Below are 13,667 nucleotides of genomic sequence, written 5' to 3'. Positions count from 1 at the left end.
AGCTCATCATTATGTTTAATTCAGTCACTCTCTTAGATCTCTTTTAAGATAATTAGCATTTTGTTCATATAATCGTTGACATCGTGTTGATGTCATGTGATCGCTCAGACACGAGCGTCACCGTCACATGTCGTCATGGAGCCTGCTGTCGCTCAACACATGAACAACATGCAGCTCTGGGTGGAGTGTTCTGCAGGGATTTGATTTTATTGTCTGTTCTCATCCTTTAACAGCTTAGCATGACAACGTGACGGCACAAAAACTCTCTGTGTCGCTTTAGGACAACAGAGGATGAGAGCTTTAATCACACTGTGATTACCGCTCCCACGTCTGCAGTGTCCTCTGATTGCGACGCTTGTTACAGTTTGAAGAAAAGCCTCTTAAAACAGCGCAGGTCAAACTGGCAATCAAATTGAGTTTTAGCTTTGCTGACCTTGAACACACAAACACACTTGAACTCAGAGGAAGCGCAGGCTAAAGATGGCGCTCATTCAACAGTCGCATTAATGTCAACTGATCACAATTCATTGGTTTGTCCCGTGTAGGGGAACCCAGTGCCCCCAAACTGGAGGTCAAGGTCCAAAACAGGGGCAATTCTCTGAAGGTGAACTGGATCAAGCAGGACGATGGCGGTTCCCCAATCAAACATTACCTGGTCAGATACAAGGCTGTGAGTATTCTGGGCGAGGAGGTAACCTGCCACCACTTTGCTGTTTTGCTTTTTTTTGCTTTTTTTTTGCTTTATTTCTTGAAATGGTTTCATAAAATCTGGTGAGGAGAAGCGTTTGGAAATGCTCACCAAGCTAGGGAACAAACTGGACAGGAAGTGACAGTGTAGACCAGGCACACCAGGCCAACCAATCAACATCAAGGGTTCACTTAGTTATCAGCTGAGATCTGAGATCTGAGATCAGCTGATTAATTGATTCCAGCCTGGTGTGCTCCTCCTTGGTTGGAACAAAACCTGCAGCCACACGGCCCTTTATGGAATCAGTCTGACATGCCTGGTGTAGACCAACCAATCAGGAAGCCACAATCCCTCACTGGCTTCCCATCATTGAATGCTGTGTTGCAGTGTTGGATTGAACGGCGAGCCACAGGGACCCCCGCCAGGGACTCAGCCTAGTTTTGGTCCGCTGTGACAGCCAGCCTCAGTGTGCTGCCTTCAGTCACTGCGACAAATCTGCGTTCAGTGCAAACACGTCCGCCTCCGTCCTCGCATTTTAGTGTGTCAGCTGACTGCTGGTTAAAGAACAACGTCCCCTGTTATATTTTGTTATTTTCTCCCAGAATGCTCTTCTCAGGCAGACTTTTGGAAATACTTTGTATATTTAAACTGAAACCAGAAGCTATGATCCCAAATGAATGATTTTCCCCCCTGTTGGGACTGTGTGATTATCCTGAAGTTCTAAATTAATTTGATTCTTTTCCGTTTCAAATGCTTTTTGTCTTGTGCTAAAAAGGCTCTGCAGATTCTTTTGGGACGCTTTAGCTGCTTAGTTTGTGAAGTTATTAACCCTGTAAGGCCCAAATACCCCCAAAGTTTGCAGGTTGTGTGAGTTCATGGCCTGATGGCAGTAACATTGCAGGGTTAAACAACAGGACCCACTGACTGACTAAAATGGTCTTAAAGAACAAAACAAGTGCAGATTTTTTTGTTATACCTAAAACTGATGTTGTAATTTTGCAACAGCGGGCCTCACAGGGTTAAAGAACAATGTTCTCCTTTCAATGTCCTCTTCTGCACAATGACTCATTTGAGAATGGGATCGTTCTCACGTCTTCTAGAATGATCCTTTTCTTCTGTGCCTCACTTTGCTTCCCGGTTGTGAGTTTTGTCCCCTCTGCATTCTTTCCTCAGAAGCATGTATCTGACTGGAAACCGGAGATCCGCCTGCCCCGTGGCAGCGAGTATGTGGTGCTGAGCGGCCTGGACTGGAATACAGAGTACGAGGTCCACGTGGTGGCAGAGAATCAGCAGGGCAAGTCGCAGCCAGGCATCCTCTCCTTCAGAACAGCTACAGAGCCCACCACCATCCCAGGTACTATTCCCATCATCCCACCCCGAGCATCCACACACACCAGCCACAGCGCACAAAGGCTCCCACCGTGACCACAGAGGCTCAGTTATTTATTCAAAGCTTGCTGGCTGAACGGTCTGACATGGTGTTTACTACTGTTACTGTCCTGATTAGTCCACAAAGTGGTACAATACGATCCTTTATGGCTTATTATGGCCTGTGCAGTAGGTTTGAAATGACAGGAGGCAAAACGATGTGAAGTGAGCACGAACTCTGAATTGAATCTGAGGTGTTTTAGTCATGAATAATCAGAAGAGTGAAAGGATTCGATCACAGCAGTGTGAATGAGATGTGGCATCATTGTTAAAGTAACGTTACATCTAGAAAACTAAACCCTTGTTGAAGATGGATGTTGGATTATGTTCCTCTGCAATAGTTTATGATTACAGGGTTTCTCTGCAGCATCGAGTAGAAATATAAGATGCTGCTTGTATGTTAAGGAGCAATCGTAGAGAACAGTTTAACGGACTGGATATTAAAATCAGGATCAGAATCAACAGGAATTTGGCTCTAAAGAGACACAGAAAGGTGTGCAGCTAAACAATGACAGCAAAGCTACCAGCTCATTTCGAGCGCCATGTGTGCCTCACAAGGTGGTGAAAAGCCAAACTTTCACGTCAGTAACGATGCTCAAGCTGTGACTTGAAGTTGGGTCATCTGAGGTTTATTTGCCTTTTCCCGCTGCCCTGTCTCGTCTGTTTGTTTCCAGTTATGTCCCCTCCACCTAATCCTTTCCTCATGGAGACGTATATTCCTCTGTTTTTCATGCCTGGACCACCTTATTTGCATTTTAAAACATGCTCACTTCACAAAATTTCACAGGCCAGGCTGCACAAGATCAATGGCAGCCACTGAATCCAGATGACGAGCAGAGACATGCTCGCTTTATTTTTCCTCGTCCTCGATGCTCTGCCGCTGCAGATAACACTCGGCATCGCGGCACTCTGCTCTCAGCAGCTCCTGTAAAGCAGCTGTTAGTGCTCGAGTTCAGTGAGCAACAAAGTTGGACCAGATATCAGTCAGCCCCAGAGCTCTTTGTCCAGTTAGCATCAAATATTTCTCACCGCAGGTGGTCACGGCCGGCCTTCGCTCTGTTGTTGTGTTGTGTGTGAGGTGCACATTTTAACTTGGGCTGCCTCCCCACTGCACTATACCTGAGCTATAAGACGGGTTAACCTTCTTTCTCATCCAACTGTCTTTTTGTCTTCTACTGTCAGCTTCTCTCTCTGGATCTCCCCGTCTTTCCTCTATCCTCACCTTCACTTTCCTCGTTTTAAATGTCAAGTGAACATCAAGGAAACTTTGATAATTTAATTTGCTAAAAAAAAAAATGACAGAAAAATTCCTAACTGGATTTGGTGCAATTTAATTGGTCCGTCACATGTCAGGTTTCTGACAGATGAGAAACATTTCGGAGAAAAATTAGAGCAAACTTAATCATTATTGATCATTTTTGGGGAATACCTAATGTTAACCATCATCTCATGCCTCAAAAGCCAATGAATGTCCTGTAATATTATAGATATAATACACACATGCTGAGGCGCACAGTCTACCAACATAAGGAGCGTGATGGAGCTGTGATGGAGCCTTGAATATAACATTTCTGGAGGTTGTGGACAGATTTAAAAAATATTTCAGAATGGCTCATCAGTTATGATTAGTTTAGTAATTATGCTCTCTGGCTTTGTTTGTGAGGCAAAAAAAAACTGCAATACAGTAAGTAAAAGACAGAAACATGTTCTGCAGCTCCTATTCAAATAATATCTGCTGAACACTACAGTGTTCAGGTGTTTCACAATGTTTGTGGAACTAGATATTTGTGACCGGATTGTAAAGTTTCAGTAAGAGCTACAGACACACAGCAGGAACAACAGAAAGTACTGAGAGACAAACTCACAGGGATTTGCTGCCAATAAGAAAAGTATAGAATAAGAGCGGCTCTATCCTTTAAACTCAGTGTAGATACAGACATGATCCCTCACTGGCTTCTCACCAGTGAACATGAAACACATTTTTTCCACATTCTCTCTTCTTTGTGTTCTTTCTATCAGCCTCCATCTCTCTCCTTCCACTGCCAGGTTTAGTGGGTCTCGCAGTTCAGGGTCCATGACTGCCTGAATATACAGTGCGTGGCCTCGTTGGGTGGGGATGCAGCCCTTACAGTCTTTGCATGGTGCCACTTCCAGCTGGATTAATTTTGTCCCTTCTTTACTGGAGAGCCTAAAAGGCAGCGGCTGCCAGTGCATGGCCATAAAGAAAGCAGTTATTTTCTTTTTTTATGCGCTTGCTGGGCAACAGCCATATAGCAGTGGGAGGTTTGGATCACTTATGATACCACCAGAGCAGAAGTTCACATGGGCTTCATCCAAGTCAGTCCCCCTTTAACTCCCGTACTCATTTCTTTTCTTTTTTTTTTTTTTTTTTTTTTTTTTTTTTGGGGGGGGTGTCTCGAATTGCTTCCAGTTGCTGTTGTTTTTCCTTCACTTCAAGGCACGTGGGAAATTGCTGAGGTGTATTTTTAGCTGCAGCTCGATATCTGTAGGTTTCACAGCTGTTGGCTTGAAACAGCTGCTCTTTTTTTTACACATATCGAGGCTCTTATGCACCTAATTGGCACTGTGACGCAAATTGTGAAAGCGGCGTTGATCCGAGGTCGAGTTTCAAGCTGTTTAAATTTGTTCTCTTGTCCGTGTGTGGAGCACGAGCTCAGAAAGGAGTCACACAAAATGCCACAAACATTTCGACCAAAGTGGTTTGAATGTATCTCAGAACGAAGGATCTGAAAACACGTCCGTGTTAAATCACCTCCTCTTTGGAAAAATGATCTGTGGAATCTGCTGTGTGAAAAACCCTTTACAGAATTTGGCTCCCTGGTCTCTGCAGGTCCAGCTGGGCAGCATTTGCATGCCGCAGACTCACAGGAGGCAAAATGCTGCCCGGCTGAAGAGACATAAAACAACAAAAAAACGTCGGTCAAAATCAACAGGCTTTGTAAATTTGCTGATGCAGATACAACAGTGGCAGGTGTCGACGACTGATCCATCCAAATCTCCCCAGCTAAGGTTGACACTGGAGTAAAACTACAAATATCGGCTATTAACTCCTGCAGTTGTGATAACATGAGACCACCCATTCATCCATGTCATAGATCTGACCTTCATAACCAGCTTCTGTCGTGGATGTGTAGTTGTGCATGGGCCGCTCTCCCTGCCATGACCAGTGGTGTAATGGTACCTGAAGAAGTGGCTCTGCTGCGGATGCCGCCACACCTTCTTCTCTCTACACAATCACACCAACCAGGACTCTGCTGCAGCAGCAGATGTCACGTAGCACTGGAGGATCACATGAGGAAACCAGGTGTTAGCCAGAGTCACAGTTACGCTGTTATTTAACACAAAGGAGGTTTTTTTTACCTGATGTCAGCTCTTTTGTTACGCCCTTAGTATCTGTGTCTTTTCGGAGATGACTCTTTTCCAACATCATCTCTTAGAAATGTCATTTGTATTCTGCTAAATTGCAGCAGCAAATCGGTTTTGAAGGAAACATAACGGCGCCTGAATTACAGCTTGATCAGCATAATGAGGAAATGCTCCTAATGAGTGCATCTGCAAAGTTGCAAAATGGAAATCATAACGTGAGTTGCACCTAATTTATGAAGCTAGTGCTGCTATTTTCTCTCTAATGTGTGAGTCTTGCCTGTTGCAGTTTTACAAAACAATTAATTAATCAGAATAAAATCCTTGTGTCATAATTACCAGATCTTTTTCTGCGTGGTGCTGCTACAACAAACCGATCCAGCGTCACTGCTCCACAGGGTTAAGAGGCAGCTGCTGATTGGATGTTGACGTTATATCAGTTAATATGCCACCCTTCAGCTCACACACATAACAAAGTCTACAGGCTCATTTCTGTCCATAGTTTCTCCATTGATGATCTAATGGGGGAATTAATGAGACTTTCGGACCAGGTTTAGGCCAGGCATGCGCTTGCATTACGTGTGCATTACACCACTGGCCATCAGGAATGGGAGATAAGAGCCTGACTCTGGTGGATGTGTTCCTGCATCCAGGTCTTCATCTGTCTTCTCCTAAACGCTGCCATAATCTGCACCGTGACTCATTAAAAACACAGAGCCTTAAAGCAGAGGGGTGGGACTGTCGCGTCTTTCAAACGTCTTCCTTTCTGTTGTAATTCTCCATTAGCGTCATTTCTGTGACCCACCCCCCACCCCGCCCCGCCCATGCCCATGCCTGCCATGCACCGTGTGTCATTTGCCGTGCTACTAACATGCTATGACTTCTTTTTACTTTGATCCTCAAACTTAGACTTCCTTTTTTATTCCTCGATTCAGTCTCTAATAACCTTTCAGGCTTGTATTTCTGTATTTCTGACCTTATTTTTCTATCTCTCCCTGTTTTCCCTCTTTCTCTCCTGCTTCCCCTTTCTCCGTGTCCTCTTCCTGTCTTCATGTGTGATCTCCTTGGGCACCTATGGACCATGACATTGCCATACACACAAATTTCTTTCTCTATTTTTGCTTCTGTTTTTTTTTTCCTGTCACACTTTTCTGCTATGATTATATCATTCAAAAAAAAAAAAAACTGTGGATGTTGAAATATGTATTTGTCATCTGTGGTCAATAACCTCAGCTACCCTCGGTTGCCGATGTGTGACGTACAGTCTGGCAGCTCTCCTGCTGTCCATGCTGACTGTGCTCTGGCTCTCATAAACTGATTTTGTTCAAGGAGAAAGAGGACAGTCTGAGCCTTTGAAATCTTTTGGGCCCAGACTCCTTTGCTTTCTATGCCTTTTGACCCTTGTGCAGCCACACACAAGATAAAAAAAAAAAAAGATGAAGAGTCAAGACATTGGTTTCATGAAGTTATTACAGGGTGCTCAGTACTTGCATCATTCTCAAATTTTGGGGATTTGAATTCTGTTAATATTTTGTTTCCATCTGTTTTCATGTTGTGTATGAATAGATCCAGAAAGGGAACATTTTAGAGGGTTTTGTTAATGTTACAAGTCGGACTTGGGTGCTCTGTTGGGTTACAATGTCGACAAAGTGAAGCCGCTTTGTTTTAGATATGATTAGTAACACATTCATAATGCCTTAATGTGATCTTTAGAGGGGTGATAAAAAGAATAATTATCTCACACTGTCTGATTATGTGTCTACAACGTGCTAACCGGAAATGGCAATTATAAAGAGACTTTTATTTTGGAATTTATTGCCTATTAAACAGACACATCATTCCACTGCTGTGTCACAAACGACATAAAAGCATGAACACTGCATGAAAGCTGACACGAGGCATGATCCAGTATTCATGAATGTGCTATGCAGCTGCTTTGAAGCTCCCCAGTCAAGCATTATGAATGTGTTAACCGAAGAGTACAAATGCTGTGCCTAATTTCTGTGTTTTGGATACAAGCTTGAAATGTCCTGCGAACAAAATGAGGAAGGATGACATTTGCAGAGAACTCCGGTACTGGTTATGGTCAGAGTATTCATTTTTCAAGACAGTTTATTACTTTTCGACATTATAATATGCTCACTTTCAAATTCATTGTTATGTAACCGCCTCGTTAGGAAAGGACGTAAGGTTGTGCAGAAAAAACTAATCATGTCTGTGACAAAGTGTACATACTCTTTTCAAACTGACCTTCAAGAAACCTACAAGAAATCAGCTGTTTTTTTGATGGTTCATGTTCTCTTTTTACCTGAAAGCAGAGAAATGTCTAAAAAACGTAACTGCAACAGCTGTCAAACACTAAAAATTTCATTTTCAATAATGTGAAATGATTCTATTCTCTGAGACATTTTTGTAAGTACATATCAGTGTGTTTCCATGTAACCATTGTAGGGTTGAAATAAATTGTGTTTCTTTTTCTTTCATGAAAGTAACAGCTTTCTGAAGCTTTAGTGACTTTAACGTACTGAGATGTGTGACACAGCGCTGACTTGTACTGTCTGTTTAAGGTCTGGATTGTGAAGCTGATTTTAGCCCTTTTTTTTCTTCTGGAGCTTTAACAAAATGTCTGTATTCTGCATTCAGTGTTGCATCACACCACACGACTGTTAAACCCAGATGTTGAGCGATCTGAAGCCTGGCTGCAGCCTAATGAGGAGGATACAATATGCATTTTGAACAAATGGTGAACTCTGTACAACATATAGAGGCTTTGCGATTATACAAGACTATTTTTTTGTGAAACTAAAACTAGAAACTTTCTAATTTCGAGCTACCTCAGCTTCTGTTTCTCAGTTTGTTTTTGCACAGAGGGATTCTTAAATATAAAAATAAAACAAAAAAGATGAGCGGACACAGCAGAACGAGTTATCCAACGAGCTAAACATTAGAAAGGAAATCATTACGAGGCTGCACCAGCTGTGGGTACGTTCAGACGCAGCCTGGGAGCTTCGCTTCTGACCGAGGATGTTTAAATATTACAACATTAAATAGTTCCAGTGAAGACGTGAGTGAAAACTTGAACCTTACAGCACGTAAAATCGCCTGGAGCATCGTTTTAAAGGTGGCATACTACTCCTGTAACTGTACTCAAACTACACCTGTAACTACACACAAACTACTCCTGTAACTACACACAAACTACTCCTGTAACTACACACAAACTACTCCTGTAACTACACACATACTACTCCTGTAACTTTACTCAAACTACTCCTGTAACTACACACAAACTACTCCTGTAACTACACACAAACTACTCCTGTAACTACACACATACTACTCCTGTAACTTTACTCAAACTACACCTGTAACTACACACAAACTACTCCTGTAACTACACACAAACTACTCCTGTAACTACACACAAACTACTCCTGTAACTACACACATACTACTCCTGTAACTTTACTCAAACTACACCTGTAACTACACACAAACTACTCCTGTAACTACACACAAACTACTCCTGTAACTACACACAAACTACTCCTGTAACTGTACTCAAACTACACCTGTAACTACACACAAACTACTCCTGTAACTGTACTCAAACTACACCTGTAACTACACACAAACTACTCCTGTAACTACACACAAACTACTCCTGTAACTATATCAAACTACTCCTGTAACTGTACTCAAACTACTCCTGTAACTGTACACATACTACTCCTGTAACTACACACAAACTACTCCTGTAACTGTACACATACTACTCCTGTAACTACACACAAACTACTCCTGTAACTTTACTCAAACTACTCCTGTAACTACACACAAACTACTCCTGTAACTTTACTCAAACTACTCCTGTAACTACACACAAACTACTCCTGTAACTGTACACATACTACTCCTGTAACTACACACAAACTACTCCTGTAACTGTACACATACTACTCCTGTAACTACACACAAACTACTCCTGTAACTTTACTCAAACTACTCCTGTAACTGTACTCAAACTACTCCTGTAACTACACACAAACTACACCTGTAACTTTACTCAAACTACTCCTGTAACTACACACAAACTACTCCTGTAACTACACACAAACTACTCCTGTAACTGTACTCAAACTACTCCTGTAACTACACACAAACTACACCTGTAACTACACACAAACTACTCCTGTAACTACACACAAACTACTCCTGTAACTGTACTCAAGCTACTCCTGTAACTACACACAAACTACTCCTGTAACTTTACTCAAACTACGCCTGTAACTACACACAAACTACTCCTGTAACTGTACACATACTACTCCTGTAACTACACACAAACTACTCCTGTAACAGTACTCAAACTACGCCTGTAACTACACACAAACTACTCCTGTAACTACACTCAAACTACTCATGTAACTGTACTCAAACTACTCATGTAACAATACTCAAACTACTCCTGTAACTCCACACAAACTACTTTTGTAACAATACTCAAACTACTCCTGTAACTACACTTACAGACAGCAGTAACGGACGCTGTTCTGAGAATAGTGCTTTTCACTGATTGGCCACAGGAAGGACAACACCTGAGTTCATTTGGACCAGAGGAGTTCAGAAGGATGAATGCTTCGTCTCTGTGGTTCAGCCAAATATCAGCACAGCTTCAGTACCAGGCTGACTGGTGTCAGTTTAAGAGAGAACGTACGTACGGTGGTGCAACGAGCCACAGATGTGTCGCGGCAACGCAGCTAGCTAACAAGCTAGCATGAGCTCAGCATGAAATTAATATATTCAGTCAGAAACAACAAAGAAATTAATACTATTTCATCCAAACTAAACTGTTTTAGTAACTGCTTCTGAAACAACCCGTACGAGTTCTCTGGTCTGAATGATACTGGCAGGACGACTGTTTGTCGGGTTAGAAACCAGTGCTATAATATGCTTCATCAGCCCTGACACCCCCCTTTGTTCTGTGACTCTGTGACAGACTAGTTCCACCTTTGCTGCTGACAGTCAGGAGTCATAATTCCTACGTGTACGTTATTGAGGTAGACTTATAATAAATTTAGAAATTTAAAAAGCTCTTCTTTAACGCTGCTAACCAAGATTTCGAAAATGTCCGTCAGAGTGGAGGTCAGTCAAAGCCTTCTGTACAGTTTCCATTTGTTCAAACATTTGTTCTCCACTAAAGTCCTGCAGAGTCGAGAGCAGTGAGAGGATGCAATGCATAAATGAAGAGTCCAGAATCACCCACAGCCATGATCGACAACAATTCAATGTGAGACAATAAAGCACTGATTCATTTTGAGTAATCAGACAGACGTGAATGGTGACTGTTTTCTCTGCATTATGATGACCGGTGATAAATACTTCAGCATGGTGTTGAAATACGGACAAAAAGAAAAAAAATCATTCACTTTTATAATATTTTTGTTGCATCCAAATGATCAAATGTCAAAGGCTCTTCCGTCTGGTTGCAACCTTTGAAATGGGCTTTGCAGGAAGGCTGAGGTGAGTGCAGATCAACAGGCGCTGCCTGCGACTCAGGATGCAGAAGCACCATTAAACTTGCTCCCTGGCTTTGACATTATACGCCCGCAGGTAGAATAACATTGATATGTGGTAAAGCCCTGCCTCCCCAAACAGGAATGAGAAGACAGATGAAGAGTTATATTGGCTCAGACAAAACAAACACCTGTCCATCCTTCCTTCCTGGGTTTGGATCTAAAGAGAGTATCGTATCCCATCGCTTTATTATCTCTGGCACTGCCGTTTAATCTCAACTAAATTGTGTCACAAGGATAATAAGAGCTTACGACACCCTTGAGGTGTTCTTTGTCACTTGTTGGTCCCTCCTGTTGTTCATCAGCGCCTGCTGAGTAATGATAGTGCTGATCAGTGCTGAGTGATTTTCATTTTTGCTAATCAGGATCTTCATCTAAGTGTGCGCCTCAGCCTGGCTCGCGCTGCATATAAACCGAATATTTCTCGTCCCCGAAGCAAACGGCGGCGTCATCCGCCGCATACAGACTACAGCGAGGGCTTCTGGTGTAGTTCAGGAGTGTGAGACCCGCTCTCTCTGCGTAGCCTCAAACGCCGTCAGCTGGATGTGGTTAATGAGACGTTTATATGGATACAATCAATTAAAATCAAATCAGCAGATTTATTTAAGAGACGAAGCAAGTTGTATTTATTCTGTAATCTAATGTTCTTTCACAGTTTCTCGTGTCTTTTATCTTCTTAATTGTCATTTTTTCCACGACAGAGCTCTTTGTTACAGAACACTACACGTTGTTTTTCTTTTCTAATCAGATGCAATCAGATGGAGAGAACTCTGACTGAAGGATTTTGCATAAAGCAAAAGCATAAAACAATCAGACAACCTGTAATAACCATCTCTGTTTAGCAATATTGTCCCTCTGGATTAAATGAGATATATTAGAGTTAAACTTCTTTCTAATGCTTCCTCCCTTCATCCCCCCCGTACTTCATCAATATGAGTCAGCTATTCGTATCTTTTCAAGTCAATATACACATGAGTTTTGAGCGCGTGTTGCCTCACTAGTAACTGAAATCTTCATTTAAGTGTGTGAAATCCCATCCAGCCACACACACACGCTTTCCTGCATGAAGAGTTTCCAAAGATCTTAATCAGTCAGAGAGGGAGTCAGATGTCAGCATTGCTCTGCTTCCCGGTGCCCAGACAGGAAAACACAGTCTGGGGTTGGTGTTGTTTTAACGGTGGTGCAGTGCCACACTGTGGCAGAGCTCCGGTGGAGGAACTGTATCGAGCCAAATGAGGTCAATGCAACAACCAAAGAAGAAGAACCACAGAGCAGAAGACAGTAAAGAAAAAATAACCGTTTATTATAATAAACAGCTGGATTTGAAGATGCTGAAGATGTTTTCACTGTTTGAGAGGCTTCATCAGTGGCGGGGCTCTTTTGACGAGTCCTTCAGGTCACGGCCGTCGTGTGAGAGTCATCACAGATTTAGGAAGCGTCCCAATTCCACGAGACGTGTTTATTCAAAGTAGATTTTAAGGATTTTCAAGTGGAAAAACTGAAGTATACTCCAACCAGTCAGTCTCCACACTAAAACATGTTTCTTTTTTTTCACAAAGCAAACAGAGAAGCTGCTCGCAGCAACACAAGATTAAAACAGTTTGCTGGTGGAGAAATCCAAAAAAAAAACCTCAAACCATGTCGCCTGTCAGTGTGCAGATTCTGTTGTTTCCTGTTTGATTCCTCGTAGCCTCGAGGACAAAATGAGGTGACACTTACCTAGTAGTACATAGTCTGCATCATTACTGCAGCATAGAAGTGGGACCCAGCGTTAGGGCTCTGGTTCAGATTGGTTTTATGCACCTTTTGAGCACGATGGCGATGGGCGGGGGATTCCTGGTTGGAGCAGCAGGCTGGTGTTTCAGTCCCCTCCTTTGTTCTGCAGGACTGCTCCAGTTTGACACTAATGGCCTGTTTTACACCTCTGTCAAACCATACGTCCTCTCTGTCCAGGATGAGGACAAATTAGGCCTCAAACTGTGTTTCTTCTGCTGCTGCGGATGGGCGAACACTGCGCTGGCTCCTCTACAGCGTGTTGAGCCATGCATGTGGGTGTGTTTGGTGTGCAGATGTGCACAATCCTCACTGCACTCCGTAATGATCTGATGGTGTTTCACCAGGATGAGTCCTGCTAGCACACAAAACTACTTCTGCAGTCCAATGAATAGTTTCTTTTAGATTTGACAATGCTGTTAAAGGCTGCACCAATCTGTCACCTGTGAATATTGTAGACCTGTCGTGACGGGACGTCATTTTACGCTCGTTTTCCTCAAATTCAGCCCGGCGTGTTTGGGATGTTTCAATCTGAGCCTCCACAGTGATGTGAGGCGAGTCTGTCTGCGTTCTGTTAAAATCAGCAGCCCGTGTTTGAATGCATCTTCCGGTGCTATAACGACATGTAAATTACCAATATAAAGATTTTTCATCAGTATACCAGTAGACGAGTCTGGCAGGCTGCCGATGCTGGACAGTGACCAGTTAGAGATTTCTCAGGAATTCGTGGGTTTCAGTAAAATTGAAGCTTATCACATGCAGTCTGTTATCAGCACTCTTCTGGGGAACTGGCTCAGTATTGTACCTGACAAGCCTGT

General features: G+C 42.7%; 1 protein-coding gene across 4 annotated transcripts in view; it reads left to right on the top strand.

Moving 5' to 3' along the window:
- ncam1a (neural cell adhesion molecule 1a) overlaps positions 1-13,667 on the top strand; it is a 244,697-nt gene that overhangs the window by 218,548 nt on the left and 12,482 nt on the right. For all 4 annotated transcript variants that reach the window (XM_041952982.1, XM_041952984.1, XM_041952983.1 and 1 more), the window contains 2 exons: positions 546-670; positions 1,862-2,042. In XM_041952982.1, coding sequence (XP_041808916.1) covers positions 546-670; positions 1,862-2,042 — 306 coding nt within the window. The remainder of the gene's footprint in view (positions 1-545; positions 671-1,861; positions 2,043-13,667) is intronic.

Source organism: Chelmon rostratus, chromosome 14, assembly GCF_017976325.1.
Source record: "Chelmon rostratus isolate fCheRos1 chromosome 14, fCheRos1.pri, whole genome shotgun sequence".
NCBI classification, from domain to species: Eukaryota; Metazoa; Chordata; class Actinopteri; order Chaetodontiformes; family Chaetodontidae; genus Chelmon; species Chelmon rostratus.
The sequence above is the reverse complement of the archived record's forward strand: the minus strand, read 5'-3'. Positions and strand labels throughout refer to the sequence as shown.